This window comes from Thunnus maccoyii, chromosome 18 (assembly GCF_910596095.1).
Source record: "Thunnus maccoyii chromosome 18, fThuMac1.1, whole genome shotgun sequence".
Taxonomy (NCBI): Eukaryota; Metazoa; Chordata; class Actinopteri; order Scombriformes; family Scombridae; genus Thunnus; species Thunnus maccoyii.
This window is the reverse complement of record NC_056550.1, coordinates 6,546,521-6,569,332: the sequence shown is the minus strand read 5'-3', so window position 1 is coordinate 6,569,332 and position 22,812 is coordinate 6,546,521. Positions and strand designations below refer to the sequence as shown.

The window sequence follows — 22,812 nt, the reverse complement described above, 5'->3', positions numbered from 1 at the left end:
AGAGATGACTGATGATGATCCATTCACATGATGCACTTCAACATCTGCATGTAATAGGAGGTTTATGTTTAAAATATTTTCTAAAAATAGAGTTAAAAAAGAAGTGAATGTTCAGTACTGTTTCTACAAGACAATTAAAGATACTCTGATTTAAAGCCGCACTAATCAAAATCTTTTTATCAACAATGGATCGAATAACTACATGTAATGTAAAAAGGGTCGCTTGTCCTTAGAGTCCTGAGCTCTATGTAGTGTTTTAGCATCATTTCACACAATGTAGAGGTTTTGTGGCCAACAACTTTACTGCTTTGGTTCACCGCTCTCATCAACCAGCAGTCTCCAGCTGCAGCCGGCAGCTATTTTTAAAGAAAACGCTTTGGTAAACCCAAAGTACACAACCTGCTCACAGACAAAACACAGCGGCGCATTTATTTCCCTCAGAAGTTGATAGAAACCAAACTAGAGCTAGAAGGAGAGTGAATATTGGACTTACATTCATCAGGTGGCCAGAAACACAACTCTAAATAATTTTGCTCTGTATCTGCTGGATAAATTACGTTTGCCACTTTGTTGTATTTACAGTGCTCCACTTCCCCCAAGTGGCCCAAAAATCTATTATTACTGCTTTAAACATAAAAATAAACACATTTTACAGCACTGTATGTTTGACTTACTCACAACACATTGACCTCCTTTTCTTATTTGGGTTGCGTGTGATTTGAGAGTGAAAAAAGGGAAGTCAAAATGGATTTTAGCTCATTTAATACATCTTAATTATTTGCCACATGAACACAAAAGAATTCACATACAGTACAAGATGTAGTTTTGATATCCAGCTGATATTCACAGTTACAAAATTTCAATTCATCTTTGACCTTGTGCTCCTTTTCTAAAGGCGAGGAGGATGTGGTTTTTGTTTGAGTCACTGCAACCAAGTTTAGATCCTGTTGAGTCCAGATAAAGGCATCTGCATGTGATGATTTGCTGTCAGTTTTGAAATGACTTGATGTAGAATGGCTTGCAGCATTGAACAAACAATGTTTCACTTTGAATCAAACATCTGATTTTTTCACAATGCTGCGATGAGTGCTACTGTATTCACATGGTTTCAGCCCTCTCGCATCTCGGCTGCACAGTGATGAGCGACACTCACTACTGAACTGCACAAACACGGCTCAGTACACACACAGGCAGCTGTGCTCTCTCACAAACAACTTGTTTGAACTTCTGTCCCAGTTCTCCTTTTCTCAGATTTTGCAGGAGGAAATCCTGAGAAAGAGATAAAAGAATAAAACTGTTCAGACCTATCTGGCATATCAGAGTTACAATCTGCAGGTGCTCGCCTAATGCTGACATATTTTCTGGAATTGTCAGTACTTTTAGCCACTAAAGTTTATTTTAAATACACAGCTTTGACATTATAGGTTCACTCATGATTAAGTAACAGCTGGAGTAAACTGTTCACTTCTATTCTGTAAGCCTATGAACATGTGTTTAGATTGAACAAAGGGGATAGTGACAGATACTTATGATTTACTGACAATGATAAAAATGACAGTAGCTTCACATTAATTTGTCTGTGTAGTATGCTACAGTGTATTTTAAAGTATTTTATTGAATCATTTTGCTGGAAGAACCAGCAGAATTTGCAACTAAATATTAAAGCTGAAGAGGAAGGAAAATTAATACATAATACTAAAACAAATACATAAAATACATAAAATTATTTTATACATAAGTAACATTATAATAACAAATACACAGTTATGCCACATAAATATAGGTATGTTATATAAATGATGGTAAATGATTTGTGTTGATAACATGTCTCTCTATCACCTTTTTCGCATTTTTTCACAGATTTTGATGCAACATAAGGCAAATGTCAGAGTTAAAAAGAGGCCAAATTGATGAAACTGATTAATTCGACAAACTATCATCAACACAGAAACAGGTTAAAAAGAAAACCACAGTATAGCATCAGAATTATAGCTTCAACTTAAAGTGTGCATTGTGAGTATTACAAATATCAAATTTGTCTGAAATCCAGTCAGAGGTCTTTGACGATATATTCTCCCTCACATAGGTGCACAAAGAGTAGTCTCAAAACACCCAAAGTCATAATGCTCTCTTTGGCATCAACAGTCACATAAAACCCCCCTGATATTTTAACGGAAATCCAAAGTGCACATCAACATGAGTACACCCAAAGTGGAAACAGGTGAATAAGTAGCACATTTAGTCATCCTCCTTAAATGACCTTCCTCATCAGGTCTTACCTCTACAGCGAGCTGGTGGACTGATTAGACGGTGAAGGTGGATTCCAGATGCTGTGGCCTCCATGAGTCTGGTCTGTTAAATGACCTTCTCCTCCAAGTGATGCTGGGCGTGCCCCTTCAAATAATACATATATATTTATAATCACATTATAGTGCCTACAAAAGGCTATCATCATCTGTGATCATAACTGGTGGTTTCTGTGACATTTTCATTCTGCCTGTCATGTATTTTGCCTTGGATTTACTGTTGAAACAACACTTTCTGATTAAAGGGATGTTCCTGGCACAGAATTCACTTCTGGGAATTTGTAATTATTTTTTACTAGAGCGGTGTCCACCCCGAGAGTGAGTCAAATTCATTTATGTGCTTGCAAACTGAAAGTGTCCTGATCCTCTCAGTATCAAAGTTTGCGTAATCTTGAGGATCATTCTTAATGCTGCTCCTCCCCACTTGAGGAACTTTGTTAAACTCAGCTCAGAAAAAATGGTTGAGGGTCGGGGATTTGGGGATAATTATGTTTGTATACTCTTATTGACTACCATGGTATTTTGTTCTCTTTTAATGTATAATTTTCTTTCTATTTATTTACCTGCCCAGGTACTACAGGTGGAAAATAGCAATTTGCTAAAACCTGGTACATTACATCTCTCCTTGTTTTATATAAGGTTAATCTACTTTGTACATTATCCCTTGTTCAAATAAGGAAATTCAAAATTCAAAAGGACAGGATGTCTTTGAGAGAAGTAAGAAACTCTACTTCCATGTCTTGTCACTGTCAACCTCTCCAAAATATGATTTGTAGCCTAGCTTAAAACAAAGAAATGTTTTCACAATTATACCCCAAATCCTAAAAAACAATATTATCTTTTGAAACTAAAATGTTATGTGACTAGTAAGATTATTTGACTTTATAAATATCTAAACAGTTCTTTCTTAGAAATAGTAAATAATCCAATCTAAAAGTTAACAGCCACGTTAGCGGCTCTGTGAGGTTGTACTATGGAACAGCAATGCTTTGAGCTAAATGCTAACATCAGCATGCTAACATGCTCAAAATGGCAATGCTAATATGCTGAATATTAGCAGCATATTATAATATGCTGCTAATATGTTAAAAGTTGGAGAACGTGGTATAATGTTCACCACGTTCTCCATCTTAGTTTTGACTGTTAGCTTGCTAACGTTTGCTAATTAGCCCTAAACACAAAGTAAAGCTAATGTTGATGGGAATGACAGTTTTGCAAGCATTTGGTCATTAACCAAAGTATCTGACAAATGTAAATGTTGACCTGATGGCTCTAGATAGAAAACTAAAGGATGACCAAAGTTATTAGGATTCATAAGTATCAAAAAGTGTTAATAGTGTCACTATTGTGTTACATTAATCAGTGATCAACAGTAGTGAAACAGATATTTATCGGTATGGTCATGATATTTTAATTTGTCAAGTTTGTATTTTTAAGATGATTATATATTTGACACCCTAACTTTACTGTGACAGAAGGAAGCTGATCTCATTACCTGTATAATTGTAGATGCACCACAGCCCCCCCATCAAGCCAACACCCATCACAAAGGCTGCAAAGACAATTCCCATCACTGGTCCTGTCTGCACCACAGAGCCTAGAGACAGCGTTCATGAGGGATTGTGATGGTAGGTTAAACACTGAAAAATGATGAAATAAATGATACTCACTGCTATGCTCTTGATTTGGACTGGACAGTGGAGACACGCTCAGTCTCTTGGTTCTTTGTCCCATGGGGGGCCTCAGTGATTTGGGTGCCAGTGAACTAATACGCTGGGTGACCACCATGGGCCTGGACAGGTTTCTGATCTCACACTGAGATGGGAATACAGGAGTAGGCCTGTACTTTAGTTAAGCTATTACCACCTTGCAGTACTATAATACATGATAGTGTTACAAAGCACATATTATGATCTAAAGACAGAGGACAGGATAAATTAAAGGTTTACTGGTAAGTTTGCACAAATTTGCCCTTCAACCACAAATTCTGTAACCTTTGCACACTGCTGAGCACATTTTTTGTTTTTTTCAATAGATTTCTTACCCCTCAGTCTGTAACCCATTACAGCGAACATTTTGCTGTATTAACCAAAGTTGCTTTAAATGTAGCCAGTGGAGTTTCTCACCAAAACATTGTGTGTATCCTTGAGGCCAAATAACCTGCTAAGTGTATTTTCTACCTCATAAAACATTTGCAGAGCTGATTTTTGCAAGAAAAGGTTACATCCATGTTAGCATGCTAGCAGTTTCTTGTTGCTTGCCTTTGTTGGCACATTACTGCCACCGACTGTCAAACAGTGCATGAGATACTAACAAACAGGGACCCATTTTTTAAAATTGTTGTTGTTGGTGGATACTTGGAACTGCATTTGTCTTGTGAAACGTAGCCGCAGTGTAATAATTGTTTCTGTACCTGATGTCTGGGTGACCTGGATACGAGTGGAGGGATACGTAAGCCACCCTGACAGTCATTCTGTACGGCTTCTGTCATGAGCTCCCCTCTTGTGGAGTCAGAGTTACAAAGGCGAAGGCTGCAGTGGAGGAACTGCATGGAGTCATTATAAATGGGCCGCAGGATGAAACTAAATCTCAAGGACTGCATCTCCTCCTCCACTCCCATACTTGTGCTACTCTTTTTCGTTCTTGCTGGTGCTTCTCTCCCTCTACCCATTTTGCGGCGACGTGAGACACTTTCATCTTTGTCATCAATCTCCTTGTCTTTTCCCTCTCTCTCTTCCTTTTCCTCCTCCAGTTCATCATCAACCTCAGCCTCTTCCTCCTCTCCCCCTTTTGTTTTTACATCTAGGGTCAGTGAGGGGTCTGAGGAACAGCCGTCCCTGATGACAGTCCAGAAAGGAGACTTTTTTGGGTCTGACAGGGGGGAGACCACACATGACTTCACCTCCACAACATCTGTAAAGGGCCCTTTTGCAGAAATCTGTAGAATTGAGAACGAAACAGTGATGACGAAGACAAATTGTACTTACATTTTTGGACAAGATGTTGTAAATGAACAGAATTAAATGATGCACCATGTCAGTTTTCACTCTATTTCATCAACAATGATTTCAAATAAGCACAGAAAAAAATGACAGACAAGACACACACAGACCTCAAAGTAGACACGGTGGTTTGCAGTGATGACACAAGGGCCAATCCGCTTCTGATCGTAGCTGTCAGTAACGAAAAGTTTCAAAATGAGAACAGGCCCAGTTCTGTGTTTGGGTGTCAGGGTGTGGCTCAGTCCTGGATCCGGCCCCGGACCTTCGGGTGCCCAAGGGACCAGCCCTGTCTGAGGAGTGTTTACATTGTCATTATCATCAGAAGCAGGGCTGGAGACTGCAGCCAAACAGCTGAACTAAAAAGAGAAAGAGGAGATTACGCATTAAAAATACTGAAAGAATAATGGAGAACATTTTGACCAAAATGAAAACAGACACACAGATATCTCATGTATGCCGAGTGGAGTTTTTGTCTTTTTGTCTGTGCCATTGAGTGCCGGGATGGTCCGAGGCTTGTCTCTCCATAATAACACCTGGTCAGACAGGAGGGAGAAGATGGAAACAAGGTTGTTATAGTCAACAAGATAGATATATGTTTTGGATTTTTTTTTTTACATTTTTCATTGTGTTACAACACATACGCCTCTGTTGTTTGTCTCCTTTTTTCCACTATTCTGAAGTCAGCATGCATAATCCTTCCTTCCAATTTCCTGCCTCTGAACTGAGACTTTCTCTCTCTTAATTTGCCTTTGTGCAGCTTCCCAATTTTAGGCGTTGTTTTGGTCACTATGACCTAGGTCATGAATCTCACCGGGACAACTTCCACTAACCATGTTTTCAAGTGTCCATTATGCACAGCGTGTTTTTGTTTTCACTGCTCCCAGAGAGACTTTGACCTTATTTAGATTTCAGATGTTTTTCCCTCTTTTCTCTTAAGGCATCACTCATTCTCTCCCTCTCAAACAAACTAACTAATTTTCTCTGCCTCTGCTTCTGTCAGATTTTGTGAATTATATCAACAATTATGGCAGAAACCTTAAAAATCCCCCAGAACTCAATCAAAATTGAATGAAAAAAAAGGATAAAGATAACATGGACTATTTTGAAAATGTACGTTGTTATATGAGCAATTAACAAATTATTATCTATTTAATTAATTTAAAATTACACAGACACAACATATTTCTATATTTTAATCCCATTCTGTCCAAATTTCTTATCTCACCTTGTTTTTGTACTGCACCCCTTTGGGATGTCCCAAGAGCAGTCCCTCAGTCCCACAGGAAATGACTGGGAACACCAACAGGAAATGGCTCCCATTGGACTGAGCCTGGCACGTTGGGTCTCGCAGAGTCACGGCAGCCACTGGGACAGACAAGCTCTGAGGAAGAGAACTGGTTTGAGACAGTGCAACTTCCAAATTGAATCATTTCTCTCTATAACTAGAAGAATGAACACATCACAATAACTACTAATGCTAGAAATAACTGTTTAAAAACTAAAAATGGGCAGATACAGCAGGCTGCGTATCAAAATAATGCTATTTCAGCACATGAAATCACACTGACGCCTTGAATTTAGCAAAGAGGATATTGTATTTCTGTGAACACACTAATTAAAACATACTTATGAATATTACATTCCATTTCTGCCAAGTCTGTTCCGCTAGATGCGACTAAATTCTACACACTGCAGCATTAAGTTGCAGTAGCTAGTAGTATGCACTGAATGTACAGTACGTGTTGTATTTCTTTCGTGCGTCTGACTTTGTAAGTTGCTCACATATAAGACCACATCTAATACTGAGGTATAAAGACCTGCAGGATGTGTCGGTCCACGGTCATACTGAGGCGTCCGTCATCACACTGCACTGTGAAACTCTCTCGGCCTCCTCCTACTCTGGCTCTACTGTTCAGCCACTCTCTCAGCCTGCGCTCCTCAGCCCAGTTAGGCCTCCCAACCAGAGGATTCATCATTGCAAACATGTCTGAAGAGACATTAAATACTCCTTTATTCAACACATACATGCATTGATGAAAATACTCTGCTTTCAATTCTCATTCTCCAGAAGACCAAAGAACATTTACAGAGGGGAATTTAAAAATAACAAGGGTGGGTTATAAAGTTAAATGGAAATGTTCAGTTCACTCACACAGTGATGGAAACAAGAGACACACAGGGGTCCTGACCTGTCCCGCCCCCAGCCAGCTGGATCACAAAGCGATTGGCCAGGTCAGCCTCAGTGTATGAGGTCACCTTGGTGTAGCCGCTCTCACTGGCCCAGACAAGAAGGTCAGGTATGGTGGACAGGTCGTAGTTCAGTGTACTGGAAAGGCTCAGGTCAGGCTCAGGTGGGTAGGGTGGGGATACACTGTTGGAGGACTATGAAGAGAAGGAGAAGACACATAATGTACATAGACATAAATACATAATCAAAATACAATCAAGTAAGAGACATAAATTAAATCACAGACATAAAATAAATTCTACATTTTTCTCATTGTCAACAAAAACCAATGATGTGTTAATAAATCTCTCATCCCTTTCTGACTTCCCTACCTTCCCTCCTGACAGATATATTTTCATTTTTAGAAAAGGCTCAGTAAAACAGCTGGAAACTGTGCTTTTCAGCAACTTTAATTAAAACAGGAGTGTACAACATAGCTGTGTGGCACAGATGAATAAGATATATCACCAATATTTGATAGTAGGATCAATTCATTATTGGTTTTGGTTGTTTCATGGGATTTATATAGAATAATACCAGCCTTATCCTTTCAGGGCAATTTGCTGCATCTTTAAAAACAACTCTCAAGCAGACATATAAATCACATGACATATTAAAATACAAATCCTTACATGAACAGAGACATGACCCCGGACACCGTGAGCAATAATGGCCCAGTTGACTGGCACCGAGCTGCTGAGAATCAACACAACCTTCTGTGTCTTCCAACTGGCTATCGGGGGCACAAGAGAGACTATCACCTCCACCTGCAGAGAGCTGGACGAAACAGAGAGAGAGAACAAGGTTTGCATGTTTCAGTGAATCCTATATCAGGTCATAACTTATCTTTGTGTCTGAAACTTATCATAGTGTCTGAAACTTATCTTAGTGTCTGAAAAATAAGAATCAGTCTATGCTGTAGCTGAAGCTGCATGTTCTCACCCACAGAGCCCTGAGCCCGCTGAATGGAGCTTGATCACATGGACTTCAGGGCTGATCCCACCTGCATCCGCGTGGGCGCAGCCCTGCACTTCCTGTGGCTGCAGGTCAGAGGTCATGTAGTTGTTAGAGAGGAACATGGACTGCAGCTGGCACACAGCGGGCAGGGTTGGATCTGAAATATGGAGACAAGAGTGTCATTTGAAAGGGAAGTTAGATCCTCAGATCTCAGCCTAATGTTCTGGTGAGAACACAGAGGGGAGATGAGAGATAAGTTGTATGACCTGAATTCTAAGCGTACGGAGAGTACCAATCTAGTACACAGATGTTTAGGTTAAACATGTTACCCACAATGAAGGATATTATTTCAGTGTCAGTTTTATTTTCACAGTTATTTTTTTACTTTTTGCTTTTTTACTATTAATATGCTGATAAGATGAGAGCTGTAAGAAATTGTCTCTTAAAATGATACACGTTTAAGCTGTTTTGTAAAGCTTATATTCAAATAATTGATAATATGACAGTGGTTTCTCGGTGGCTCACCCTCTCCCAGTCGGACATAGACTCGATTGCCATGCGTTGTGTGTGTCAGAGAGGACAGGTTGCCGTGGTGTTTCAGAGCCCAGCGGTGCAGCGCACGTGGTCGGAAAGGTAGTGAATGTACGGGTTGTACAAGCAGACGCAGAGAGTGGGACTCTACACTGGAGTTACCGGACACCTTAAGGATAAGGGCAAATTAGAAAAATTGTGGGGAAAGAAATGTAGTCATATCATACAGATGGAATGAGCAGATTTTGAATGTCATGAAAACAAAACAAAACAAAGAAAAAAAACACTTTTTGTCTGTGCTGCTTGATATAGCTGTATCAGTTTATGTTGTTTCTGTCTTACAGAAACACACAAAGCTGGATCCAAACATTTCTTTGTCCAGGTTGTAAATGTATTCCACAATATAACATCCCAAAGACAGCATTTTACACTGAACCGCACACTCTGACTGACCTGCACCAGTACTGGGAGGTCGGGGGACAGTCTCTCTGCCTCCAGCCACCAGTTGACTGGGAGCTTGGAGCTGAGCAGCAAGTGGAGGGCTCTGAGAGGTGAAGGGGACAGAGACAAGGGCTTCAGCAACACCGTCACCTGTAGACAGAAGAGGAAAGGAATGCCATGTAGTTGTAGCTGTAAAACCAGCACTATGCCATTGTGAAATTCTAATTTCATGTTTGTTTAGTAAGAATAACAGCAGAGAGGATGTATTTTAGTTTTGTTATGTTCCCTTGTATGGAGTCCCGAAACTGACAAAATGTGTTAATCGATTATATTGTTAGTTAAATAATTTAAATGTAGTGTTAATTTATTTTGCCTTTCTATTTATCTTTTACAAGCTCAAACATTTCTTTATGACCCCCTAGTTGTCCTTTTTTCAGCAATCTGAAAAGATTGGTGCTCACTGTGTTTAGTCATTGGTGATTTCACTTAAGCTAGCTAACCACAGTCCTCTCATTGCTCCACCGATTGTTACACACACACAAAAACCCTGGACATACACGGACATACATCTCATTATCATATCATCATCACATTTTGAATTGTCTGAACATTTTACTGCATTTTGTCAGTTTTGGGGCTCTGTACTCTTATTTTACTCTGTACTCTGTACTTTGAAAGTTTAAAACACATGCTTAGAAACATTTAAAATTTAATATTTAGATGATCATGAAGTGTGACAAACTTTGAGACACTATTCATTCTGTTCCTCAAAAGTCTGTGATATTCCTTTCTATGTTGATCACTTTTGAAACTTGAAACTTGAAACTTTTTGAAATGTTACCTTGTTGTTGGGGCTGTTTGTTACTCTCCCCACTGCAATGACATGAGTCTCCTTGTTGCCACTTTCTCTGGCAGCACAGCCCAGACCAACCTCAAACCTCTCCAGCAGACCCTGAACAGGGTGTAGCGCCTCCACTGGTGCCACGGAGCATTGCAACTCTTCACTTTGAGCTGAGGGGGAAGAGCAGATGCATGACTATAAAATGTGAAAAAAAATGAAACCTAAAATAATGGCACAGGGAGGTAATCAGTGTTCCTTGATGTCAAAGAACAAATAACATGAGTTATGAAAGAGGTCAGTTGTTAAATCCCTGTCTGAGGCAACTGGAAAGTTTCCCAGAAGAAATCCGATTTCTCCCACAAAACTATGTAGACTAACAATTTTCACTTTCATTCTGACAGTTCAGTTAAAAATCTCTGACTTGTGGGTGCTTGAGCAGAGAAGATATAACATTTGATTCTGTAACAATACAATCATCATTTTAAAAATAAATGGGTGCAGTGTTGACAAGTCCAGCTGAGTCCTGATGTTCTTACCTGCCATTGTCCTCCAGAGCAGAAGGAGACAGAAAACAGTCCATCCAATCCCTGGCAGTGAAGGCATCATGAAAGTTTCAACACTACACTGATTTAATGTGTTGGCCCCTCTTGCAACTTCCTAGTGAACAAAAACATGATGATGCATCATTCATCATTAGAGCTGCAACGAGTAATAGATAATTTAGTTGAGCGATAGAAAATATGTAACAATTGTGATAATCTATTGTTTTTAGTCCTTTTTCAAGCAAAAACAGCAAATATTCTCTGGGTCCAGCCTCTCAAATATGAGGATTTGAGAATAATCATTTATCATATATGATTATAAAACTGAATACATTGGTTTATATATATATATATATATATATATATATATATATATATATATATATATAGATGACAGATGAAACCAGCAAGTTCAACACACTACTTAGAGCTGTGGGAAAGTATAATGTGCATTTTTCCAATATCTTCTAACATTTCTGCCCATTTTTGTCAGGAAAAGAAAAAAAATTAAGTTAGTCATGATAAAAGCAAATACTCATGTCAAAATTTTGACCAAATGAAAATGAGATAGTACGTCAAAATCATGAAACACAGTCAAAATCTTGAATCTTAATAAGTCAAATTCGCAAATTTGTGAGATTGAAAAGTGAAACTTTTGAGATAAGTCAGAATTTTCAGTTAGTGTGTCAAAATTTTGTCTTACTGTCAAAATTCATCGTTTTTGATTTTAGCATGACTAACTTTTTATCTGCTTTCTTCTTTTATTGGCAAGAATAGGTTTCCATAGCTTGGCAATTTATCTTCATGCAGTTTCTGTCTTGTTTTTAGCAAATGTATGTCTGTTTGTCAAAATTAAAGACAAGAAAAAAAGTACCCACTCTGCTGTGAGCCTCCTGAGAATCCACAGAAGCTCACGTGAGCAACAAGCAATAAATCAAACAGCAGCATACTAAATCTGAGATCTGGTGTCACCCAAGACGAAGGAAAATCATGTTAAATATGCAGAACAGCACAAGTCGATGACACCTACTTAAACAAACAATCTTAAAACATATTTAGATGATGCATAAGGTGACAAAACGTGATTTTCCAACATTAAAAAAAATCTAAAGAAAATTTCTCATGCTTAGATCATATTAATATATCTGTATTATTCCTTAAATGATTTAGCAGCGAGCCTGTGTTATATTTATCATGTCTAAAGTTCATTTCAGGTTACTTAAAACTCTTTCTCCTCACCAAACATTTTATGAACTAAACACGTCCAAGCAAAAGTTGAACTCACCTGCGGCGCTACACGGAGGGACAGGCGGTCTGCTGATCCAGCTGTTGCTTCAGGCTCCACTGGAAGGGCTGGATTCACAACTCAACACACGCCTCCCTCATTTCCTAAACACACAACCACGCAGTCACACACACCCTCCACATCTTGAAGCAGGCAAAAAATACTCAACTCTCAGCTGCGTGTCGCATCTTTTATCCAGCTGAGGTGCGACTTGTGAGAAATATTTCTCATGGGAAATTCATTTTACAACCGTGTGGGCCTGGGGGGGGGGAGAAGTTGTTGTAAAGACACAATTAAAGGGGCAATGGGAGGGACTGCGGGATGGTGTGACAGAGTGGAGAGAGAGATGGCGAGGAGAAGAATAAAAGGCTCTGAAAACGTCTCCAATCGTAGAAGGCAACAGGAAGGAGGGTTGGAGGGAGAGAAGGAGGGAAGAGGAGGAGGAGGGTGGACCTCAGGAGTTTGACTGGCAGGTGAAATGTTTGGGAGATGCAAGGAGGTGAGAAAACAGGGGCAGCACACACACTTATTATGTCTTCTCTGACTCTCTGAGACATTCATGACAGGGATCATAATTTCCATATTCCTGCCTTTGAGTTTAGATGTTGCATTTTTTTCATTTTAGTTGAAAATGCAGCAGACATTCTCCTTTCGGTCTACAAAGTCTTTCATTTCCAAAATAAAACAGCACTATGAGAAATACATTAGGACAGTGCTTGGTTTTTTTTTTTTTTTTTTTTTTTGTATCATCTATTTATATGAAAACCCATTTAAGTCACATTTGTATGTGTCTGGATGGGGGGCCTTTTCAAATCATGCTCTTTTTATTTTTCTAAAACTTTCTATAAGTTGACAAAACAGTGTAGTGTAGAGTTTGACAAACATCAGCATTTAGCAGGCAGAGAGGGTCTAATGCTATCAAGTTGCATTGTGGGATGTGTAGGATCAGCGTTTTTGGAGCTCTACCTATACTACAGACTAAAAGTCAGGATATCGTGGCCTTTTTTGCTTTGATTTGATGATTATTTTTAAAATCTGTCTCTCCTAAGTCCCTCAACTTTATGTTAGTGCCATACTAAATCACTGGAGTGCCCCTTTAATATTCATTTGTCGCTCACACAAGAGATATTCCAGTGTAGTTTTGGTTGCTGTACATGGGTGCATGAGTGTACACTGAATTAAATAATAATAGTTATCATTATGTGCTCAAGTTCAAAATATAAAAAATAAACAATGCTTTCAGATGATTTTCAGTAATGTTACGCACGCGTGTGTGTGTGTGTGTGTGTGTGTGTGTGTGTGTGTGTGTTGGGCTCCTTTCATGTGTCCAATTTCATTCCCATTAATAATAACAGGAATGTTTTAATGATGAACATTTCAGGATACATTCATAATAACAGCTGCGCCCCTGCTTCATGTTCATTCACAAGTACCATCTAACTACCAAACCATTGTTACACTGAGATGGAAAATATTTTACAAAACCGCTGCAAAGCTAGCAGGACATTTTTGGTCCTCATATTGCATTTAATCATTTTGTCTGAGCAATCCATCTGAGCATTTTTGAGTTCAGACAACTGATGTTGACATCAGCCAGTGCGGCTTAAAGGCTGAATTCACGGTCTGTGTGACCCTTAGACAACATTACATGAACAGCTGTCTGCTTTTCTCTCAGTTACTGATGAAACTTTATCATCTATATATGTCTTCAGTCAAAACTCAAATAGCATCTAAGGAACATTTGGTTTCCAGGGTTTGAACTTCTAGACATACATATCTGCTGTAAACACCTGTCACCATAATATTTCATGGAAAACTACATTTTTCCAACAGTTCTTCACATCTTCCTCCCTGAACATCAATAAGACACAATAACACATTATATTAGCCTCTGGTTGGAAGAAAAATCTTTTCTTCTTCTCTGAGCTGCTCTGTGAGAAGATGCTGTTCTCTTGTCCTCTGACACAATGGTTGTCCTCATTGCTGATCTATTCTTGAATTCAATGATGTCTCTGACATTTTGCGCTGAGCTCCGACCCAGAAATTGCCACAAGAAGCTGCTAATGGTTGCAAAAGCACGAGATCAGAGCAGAATCCCATCATCATGTAACATAAACGCCGGGATCTCAATTTTCACATATTGTACTTGCATATAAATCTACTACCTGTACTCCAATTTTCTGAAACCATATTTATATAATTGTGCACACAGACTAAAAAACATTTTTAAAATGAAGAAAACTGCCTGCTGAATATATATTCTAATTGTGTTGCCACATAAATACAAACAAGATCTACAGCGTGCTGGTGCCTCTTGAGACTTACTGTAGCCACAGCAGTGCTTTGTGCTAAATGCTAACATCAGCATATGTATTGTACAAGTTTTGGCCAAATTTTAACCTGATGATGGTGCTAGCATGGCTAATAAGTACAATGAGAAACTGCAGAGAGGATTTGGAGTCATAGCGAGTCTATAATTTCGTCATCCTGTCAGTCTATGCTGTATTTCTGTAATTTTGCTTTCTTGATCTATTCTGTACACAACATCTATTGCATGTGTGTTCGTCCTGGGAGAGGGATCCTTCCTCTGTTGCTCTTCCATTTGTTTCTTCCATTTGTTCCCCATTAAAGTTTTTTTTGAGAGTTTTTCCTTATTCAAATGGAGGGTCTGAGGACAGAGGGTGTTGTATTGCTGTAAAGATTTGAAAGCCCCCTGAGGCAAATTTGTTATTTGTGATATTGGGATAAACAAATAAAAACTGACTTTACTTGACTTTTCCACAGACACTACTGATCACTTCATGGGAAAAACAAAGTGCCAATGAATCATCAATGCTTCTGTGTTTCATTAACATCTTTACTGAGTCACAGTTCCAACACATTTCACCAGCAAATGACAGAGGAGAAAACACAGATGGGGGGAAAAAAACAAACTATAAATCACAAAAAAGAACAAAATCCTTAAAAGACTTTCGTCATTGAAAAATGATTGTAGTTAAAAATCTGTGTGGTACCTAAAGACAGTGGGAAGAGAAGACGATGAAGGCAAGGCATTTTTATTTATAGACGAAGAGGTGTGCTATGTAAGACCGAGCACAGACACACAAACAGCACCTGACTCCCTCCCTCTCTGTTAAGCCCCCCTTCCTGCTCTGCCTTTCTTTGACACAATCAACAGGCAGCAGCTATGCTCAAACATGAGCCGAATTTTCTCTTTCCTCTGGCTCCCCCGAGTGTTCATGTAGAGGCGGTGCATGATTTGCAGCTGACGTGGATACATTCACAGGGACACCGTACACAGCGAAACACACACTTAGCAGCAACAAACAGCAGAGATAAAGGGACAAGAGACTGGAGCAAGAGCAGGAAGAAAAGAGACAAACTGCTTCCTGTCAGAGTAATCAGTTTTCACCCTTTGACTCTGCGATTCTTAGGCTCTCTGAGCACTTCAGTGCAATCGCTGACTCTTTTATATGCCTCACTCTGTTGCCAGGCAGAACACACAGCAGGATCCATCATCTCATTTTACATTTGTTACATAATCTGGATTATCTTCCGTTATCATCACAACTTCCTCCTCCTCCTCCCCTCCTCCTTTAAAAACCACTCCAGATAGTCTAGAGGTCAGCAGATCTGTGACACTGCGTATGTGTGCGGCATGCGATCAGATTCTACTGATCCCTGATCACACATGCTCGGCCCAGCCAGTCCTTCATCCCATCTCAGACACGCAGAGTTCCTGAGGTCAGCTGTCACTTCTCGGCCTCCGTTCAGAGTCTGTGGCTGGCAGTGGGCAGCTAATAATCTTTTGACCCCTGACCCCAGGCCCTAGCAGAGGTCAGAGACGTAGTCAAAATCCTTGAAGTAGTCCTGTTCCTTGCGGGAGAGGGTGCGGCGCTCGCGTGGCGGAGTCAGGGCGGGAGGCTCGGCTGTGAACTCCACGTCAAAGTTGCTGACGTCTTCTTTTCCTCCGATGCTCGGGACGAACGGTGGAGGGGACTTCCTCTGGAGGAGTGCCTCCCAGTCCACACCCTAAACCACATTTACATTCAGTTTAGAAGTAGAATGAAGTTCCCTTATCAGCATCATTACAAACAACCTCCAGCAGGAATAATGAGAAAAGAAACTCACTCTGAAGAAAGGTTGTTTTTTCACATCTTCAGCATCCTTTTCTCCAGAGCCCAGACGTCTTTCAGGATTCCTTCTCAACAACTACGGACCAACCGAAAAACAACAAAAAGTCAAAAAGTGATAAATGGGTAGTCATATATAAAGCTTACATCTACATGTTTCTAACTTTTCGAGCAAAAAGGCAAAATAAAAAATAGAATAGAGTTTGAGTTAGTCAGGAAGTGCCACAGGAGAATTATCAGTCTCACCCGTCTCATGATGCCGATAGCCTCGGTGGAGAGGAAGCGCGGGTAGCGTACTTCATCGTTCACTATGCTGTCGAAAACCTCCTCCTCATCGTCACCTGGGAACGGAGACTGAAAGAAACAGATGTGCATTATTTTTCATTGCATTACATGTTAGACCCACCCGATACAGGCTGAAAACCCACCTTTTCAGACGACACCGCTGCTAGATGTGACGGTATCTACTGAGGTTGATTGCAATTATTGTAATTTTGGACAGAAGTGTATGTAACGTAATGTATAATGTTGAATTCATTTTCCACAATGTTTGGTTTGACTGCCTCAAAACCTTCTATTACTCATCATCACCTTCGTCTCTCTCTTATGACTGAAGTGAATTTTGAAGGTGAAAAACTAGTGATCATAGTTTTCACTTCAGTCTAATCATGAAACCAGCTGATTTTATGCATTCAATTAGACAAATAGATATGGACAAATACTGTATGTACATGTACCAATATTAAACCTGTAATAACTGTTTGTTTATTTGCCACTTGGGGGCAGAAACAAATTGTAAACACAACACTGTCATATTATCAGCTTTTTCATTGGGATGGTGAACTGGTGAGCAAACAGCTGAAAAGAATGCTACGAGAGCAGTGGGAGTGAAACCAAAACCAAAGAAATGAGCTGAGAGATGCTACAGGTAATCATGTGACTTATTGTTAATGTTCAAATATTGATTATAGCCAGCATGAAAGCACTATTTTAAAATATCGCACATCTTTTGAATGTTAACTGATAGAATTACTGTAAACAAATGAGACAAGACGACTATACATCTGTATTATTAGTGCCAGTGTTTCTGTAATTATTATAATTTCTTTATTATTTCCCATAAAGCCCATTCTAAAGACAATGCTGTCCATCTCCCCTTCCCAAACATTCTTCTACATCCTCGTTTTCTTTCTCTCTTAACAGCATTAGATAAACATGGTGAGTGGATTTTCTTTCCATCAGCCCCTCAATCCACTTTTCACTCTAAAAACTTTGGGCTCCATGTCTCTTACTGTGGGTCAATAGTTCCTGTTTTAAGCCAGAAAGCAACTTCCCTTAGTGCCTTAAATTAGCCTGGGTATTGTCTGAAATCTGAGCATGCAGAGGCTGCCATTGTGGCGATTATCTTGTCAGTAACAACACTTATGTCTCAAGACACAGATTAAAATGCGTTTTAGCATCTTTGATAGATATAGTAATTCAAAAAAAGTGTGTATTCTCACCTCTCCGACCAACATCTCATAGATGAGCACTCCGAGCCCCCACCAGTCGACTGCTCTGGTGTATGATGTGTCCGTCAGCACCTCCGGGGCCAGAAACTCAGGGGTCCCACAGAACGTACTGGTCCGGTCCCCAAAACCCATCCCTTAGTAAGAGAAGATAAGAGAGAAAAACTTGATTTGAGGCGCGAAGACAGAATTATGGGAGTGGGAGTGAGGAGAAACATTTAATTGATTAAGAAGTAAATTGTACAACGTAAGAAAAGTCCATTTTCCTTTATGTATGAAACTTTTCCTCATTAGGTGTTGTAGAGTGCCAGTATGTCACTCACCTTCTTTACAGAGCCCAAAGTCTGCTATCTTTACAAAACCGTCAGTATCGAGCAGCAGGTTGTCCAATTTCAGATCCCTGAGAAACAAAAGGAAAGGCATTTAAAGCAAATAATGAGTATGTATCCTCTTGTATGTGCTGTTTGTGGAGGGAAAAGACAAGAGACTCACCGATACACAATCTTCTGGTCATGAAGGAACTGCAGACCCAAAACCACACAAGCTGAGTAGAACCTTTGGGACAGATGAATGGACAGAGAGACAGAGAGATTTGAACATACACACTGCTACATATTCATGCTTCATACATTAATGCATTTGAGATATTGTGGACAGACACACAGAGCATAGAGCTTTCCATGTAGGCACAAACTTCATGTTTCTTGTCTTTAACACACACACACAGTAGAACTCACACAGCGCGTGGCTCAGAAAAGACGTCGGCATGTATGTGCATCATGAGGTCTCCTCCTGCTGTGTACTCCATGACAAAACACACATGTTCTGGCGTCTGGAAACATGCAAACAGGTTGACCAGGAAGGGGTGGTGGGAGCCGTTGACGGTCTCAAAGATCCGCTTCTCACACATCAGACTGGAGGCAGACAGATAGGGTGCGTATGAGACAGTAATTACTGTGCAAGGTGTAATTATGAGGTGAATGAGCTTCTGTCGTGCAGCAGAGACTTTGGTTAAGGTCACCGGGTGCTGTGTCGTGAGATAAAATTACCTTTCCACTTCATCCCGCGCGACTATGTCTCCCTTCTTCAGGGCTTTGATGGCATACAGGGTGCCTGTCCTTTTGTACTCAGAAAGCAATACCTGAAGAGTCCAACAAAAGCTTCATTAATATTAATAAGGCTGACAAAATTCTATATTTTAGAATTATTATCAACAAATCTCATGAGAAAACCAAAACCAAAACAATGTGTTAGTCCATCTCTCAATAATTTTCCACTTCCCTAGCTTGTTTGTGACACAACCCCATTTGTTCCGACTAAAACCCATTAGTTCCTCCTCTTTAAAAACAGCTCACAGATACATAGTTTCATTAAAGGCTTAGTAATTCACTAAAACAGCTGGGCACTGTAGTTTTTTAGCAAACTCAAACTGAAGTAAACAGTGAATTTGTCAGGGACCACTTTCAACTGCAGATTAACAGACATTTCATGCACTAGTATGTATTTACAGCAGTACGACAATGTCTATGGTATTGAGTAAAAATGAAGTACAGTGTGTGTGTTCATGGCAATAAAAGAACACATGGCACAAATGATTGTCAGGCTTTGGCTGGACAGATACTGTTCATACTTGTTTGTAGGATCAATTCATTGTTGGTTTTTGTCTTTTCATTGGATTTGTTTAAATAGAAAACAGAACTGAAAACAGATTATTAGATGCAAACATGAATTTTAACAACTGGGCATTTCCACTGTGTCAGTTGGCAAGGTATTATATAATAGAGGAAAGGAGTGTTCAGCAATATGAGACTACATAATGTAATAAAGTCATTTCCACAAAATAAAATTTAATCATTATCATGCATTAATTGTTTTTCTGGTCACTTGAGGGCAGAGCACATCCAGCAGATACAAACTAACATTAACATTTATTTGGAGTCATGTTTCTGGCCGCCAAGTGAATGTAAATCCAATATAAGCTCTGTTTTGGTCTCCACCAACTCCTGAGGGAAATATCTGGCTCTTTAGCTGCTAAATGCTCCACTATATTCACCAGTTAGTCACTAACTTTGTCTGTCTGCTGCTTGATGCTGACCAGTGAGTTTATCTGAGCATTTTCACTGAAAAAACTGCCTGCCGCTGCTGGAGACGATGGAAGCAGACTGAATCAAAACAGAAACTCTATGGGCTGTAAAACCAAAACAATGAGCTAAAAGACACTAAAATGCTCCATAGGGCAGAGGGGAACTGTAAAGTCAGGTGATGATTCTCTGTGGGTTTATCACTACTAGCAACACATTATACGTTGTCATTTGTACTAGTGTTAATATAAATATATTGATTGATGCAGCTTTAAATATTTTGAAAAATATTAAACTAGAAAAATAAGAGGTCAGATATCAAAACAGGAAGACATTAAATATTAGAACATAGGGGTTTTGTTCATTTTACAAAGATAAACAAAGTACCTTCCCAAAGTGCCCCCTGCCGAGAACTGCTATCAGCTTGAAGTCCTGCAGGCACAGAGGGCCTCTGCTGGGTCTGACAGAGAGATTAGAGGCAGATTATAGGCAGTGCATGCAACACAACATAACGTGACGTCATCTTCATACTTAAATCTGCCTCATACACTCAACAACACTGGAAAAACACGTACCCGACATGCCAAACTTTATAGCATCCATACAGTATTGTGCTATGAAAACTGCTCAGTGTGTGACTCTTTGTATTTCTCATTCAAGGGCGACATATGCTGTAATCCACATTAATGATGACTTGGCTTTACTGCTGGGTGTTAAAAAAAGAGGTTACAACACAGCACCATATTGTGTGTGGGGGTGTGTTTTTGGTGTCAAGCTGTGTTGGCCATATTGTAAAAAGATATGCTCAGGTAGGGCTTGTATCTGTGTGTGTGTATGTGTGTGTGTGTGAGAGAGAGAGAGAGGTTTTGTGTGTTTCTGCACCTGCGTAAAGAGTTCTGGGACAGCGTTCTGGTTGGCTGCTCATGAACAGCTACATCCGGCGTAGACGGGGGCTCAATCACTGGTGTCTGTTCCTGTGAAACGCCACAGAGACAAAGCAGGAGAAGAAGAAGAAGAAGAAAAAGAGGAGGGGAGTGAGAACATAAGTAGAATGATGACATGTAGCGGTAGGGAATAGCATGAAAAGAGAGAGAAATGGGGACAAAATGATTGCTAACATCTGTAACGACCTTCAGTCAACACAGACAAACAGACCGACAGTCATTGCCCCGTTGCCAGATCCCCTGCTGGCCGACAGCCTCGCCCCTACCCTCTTCCTGTCCTCTCCACTCCTTCTTCACTGCTAATTAGTCCTCTAAAAAACATCAGAGTAATTAATCCCATAATACTTCAATCCTGTTGAACATACCATCTGCCACAGGCCCTCTCCCCCTCTAACTATCTCTGTACTCGTCTAATTCTTTGTCTGTCTGCCACTCTGCTCTCTAAAATTCAAATTTGCTTCATTGGCATGACCATAAAGAAGCACAGTATTGCCAAAGCATGTTGCACAAAGCCCATAATGTTACTGTTATGATTGAAAGAGTAAGACAAAAAAGTAAAATATATATATATATGTAAGCATATAAATAAATACATATTTCTTCTTCCATCTCCTTTCTCTCTCTCTCTACAGTAATTCCTCTCTTCATAGTTTTCTTCTTGCTCCCCTCTCGCACACATTATGGCCCTGTGCAGATTGTGTTTTTCACACTGAGAAACTAACACGGATTCGGCCTTGATCAAATTAAAGCTCCCCTCCATCCAATTTAGTCTCATTAAAGCTGTCTCCCTGAGTTTGCAGTTCTCCATTTCTCTAATTATTCATCCTCTCCTTTCTCCGGCCCCTGCTATGCCCATATTAGATTTCACTGCAGCACACAGTGCAGCGGCCTATGACTGGAGCACTGTTTCCAAGCCAAAGGCTGCAGGTAGAAGTGAGCAAAATAGTAACATGATAGTGTAAAGATGCCCGTCGTTCCCCTGTCTGAAAATCCTCTGTCTGGTTCCCTTCCTCTTTGGCCCTCTCTCTCTCTCACTCACTCACCGGAGTCGGTGCATCCACCACATCTCTCCTGATCTCAGCTTTGGTGGGAGTGTCGCCGTCCAGATTCAGCTTTTCCACTGAGATTTCTCTGCAACGAATGAACATGCACACACACACACACACACACACACACACACACACACACACACACACACACACACACAAATGAAAATGAAATGAAATTAAATGGCTAATATAAGAAAAATTAGAATCAATCACTTTTGGCACCAAACTTGAGCAAGTGTGTTACAGTGGTTCAATGCTGTTCTCAGTGCTTTAGAGGAGACTTTTCAGGACCAATTGTTATGATTTAAAAAATAATTTTGCTTCAGGCACACTGGTTACATACCCGGGGCTGTGTGTGAGTGTGTTGCTTGAGAAACTGGGTGTGTAAGCAGGTGTGTTGCCTCCAGTGGGGATGGCGTTCCTCAGCAGGCGGACCCAGGTAGCAATGTCCACGTTCATCTGACGAGCACGCAGGAAGGCTTTGCCTGAAACAAACACAGTGGAATACAACTGGATCAATGAAAAGGGAAAACAATAATACAGTGGGTACTGCCGCTATGTCTCTTTTCTATCTGTACTGAGGAAAAAGAAATAAAGGTTATAAATGAATAAATGGTTGCTGGTAAGACATTGTCCAGAATTGTCTTTATCCTTTAAACAAAGTGATGCAACACTCCTCAGAATGGGTAAAACCGCTGTGGAAAAAAATAATTTCCTCTTTTAGGATATTGTTCAATTATTGGAGACTCACAGGCTGGAAATGACTCAGAATATCAAACAAAGATTAGAGGAAAAAAAGATGACTTTTGCCTGACCTCAAGGTTGGGACAGCTCATCTATATAATACTAGTGTTTTTGCTTTGTTTTTTACAGAACATTCATTTGGCAGAGGCATTTCTGGAGTAAATTGGGTTACAGTGTCCCACTCAAGGACACGTTGACATGAGGACACAAGGCGGCTGGTA

At 40.0% G+C, this 22,812-nt stretch overlaps 2 protein-coding genes and 1 long non-coding RNA gene across 8 annotated transcripts in view; 1 reads left to right on the top strand and 2 right to left on the bottom strand.

Moving 5' to 3' along the window:
- Positions 1 to 745: 745 nt before the first annotated feature.
- engl (endoglin, like) lies at positions 746 to 12,521 on the bottom strand. 2 transcript variants are annotated; one of them, XM_042391679.1, is made up of 17 exons: positions 12,133 to 12,521; positions 10,842 to 10,962; positions 10,306 to 10,475; positions 9,477 to 9,614; positions 9,018 to 9,192; positions 8,478 to 8,649; positions 8,168 to 8,312; positions 7,498 to 7,690; positions 7,126 to 7,295; positions 6,534 to 6,689; positions 5,749 to 5,841; positions 5,419 to 5,598; positions 4,720 to 5,244; positions 3,977 to 4,121; positions 3,802 to 3,903; positions 2,280 to 2,394; positions 746 to 1,269 (listed from the first exon to the last, which is right to left on the bottom strand). In XM_042391679.1, the coding sequence occupies exons 2-16, from the start codon at positions 10,909 to 10,911 to the stop codon at positions 2,282 to 2,284; spliced, it is 2,547 nt and encodes an 848-aa protein (XP_042247613.1). In that variant the 5' UTR covers positions 10,912 to 10,962; positions 12,133 to 12,521; the 3' UTR covers positions 746 to 1,269; positions 2,280 to 2,281. The 2 variants fall into 2 exon arrangements, with proteins under 2 accessions (XP_042247613.1, XP_042247612.1); XM_042391678.1 differs by having other exon boundaries at positions 5,419 to 5,664; positions 12,133 to 12,520.
- LOC121883428 lies at positions 2,931 to 5,345 on the top strand. Its single transcript, XR_006092219.1, has 3 exons — positions 2,931 to 3,023; positions 3,816 to 3,934; positions 5,113 to 5,345. It is a non-coding gene; the product is annotated as an uncharacterized LOC121883428 (long non-coding RNA).
- Positions 12,522 to 14,977: 2,456 nt separating the features above from the next.
- pkn1b (protein kinase N1b) overlaps positions 14,978 to 22,812 on the bottom strand; it is a 34,305-nt gene continuing 26,470 nt past the window's right edge. For all 5 annotated transcript variants that reach the window (XM_042393680.1, XM_042393681.1, XM_042393679.1 and 2 more), the window contains 12 exons: positions 22,191 to 22,332; positions 21,842 to 21,929; positions 20,737 to 20,828; positions 20,242 to 20,314; positions 18,823 to 18,914; positions 18,511 to 18,687; positions 18,266 to 18,328; positions 18,097 to 18,173; positions 17,768 to 17,910; positions 16,512 to 16,619; positions 16,264 to 16,344; positions 14,978 to 16,164 (listed from right to left, as the gene is read on the bottom strand). In XM_042393680.1, coding sequence (XP_042249614.1) covers positions 15,961 to 16,164; positions 16,264 to 16,344; positions 16,512 to 16,619; positions 17,768 to 17,910; positions 18,097 to 18,173; positions 18,266 to 18,328; positions 18,511 to 18,687; positions 18,823 to 18,914; positions 20,242 to 20,314; positions 20,737 to 20,828; positions 21,842 to 21,929; positions 22,191 to 22,332 — 1,340 coding nt within the window. In that variant the 3' untranslated portion in view covers positions 14,978 to 15,960. The remainder of the gene's footprint in view (positions 16,165 to 16,263; positions 16,345 to 16,511; positions 16,620 to 17,767; positions 17,911 to 18,096; positions 18,174 to 18,265; positions 18,329 to 18,510; positions 18,688 to 18,822; positions 18,915 to 20,241; positions 20,315 to 20,736; positions 20,829 to 21,841; positions 21,930 to 22,190; positions 22,333 to 22,812) is intronic.

Bases quoted from the DNA above. Each gene is read 5' to 3' on its own strand.
- engl (XM_042391678.1), bottom strand. From the start codon at position 10,911: ATGATGCCTTCACTGCCAGGGATTGGATGGACTGTTTTCTGTCTCCTT. The intron at 8,313-8,477 runs GTGAGAACATGC...TGTTTCGTCCAG, and splicing joins GCGGGCTCAGGGCTCTGTGG to CTCTCTGCAGGTGGAGGTGA. The intron at 3,904-3,976 runs GTGAGTATCATT...CGCTGTCTCTAG, and splicing joins TCCAAATCAAGAGCATAGCA to GCTCTGTGGTGCAGACAGGA.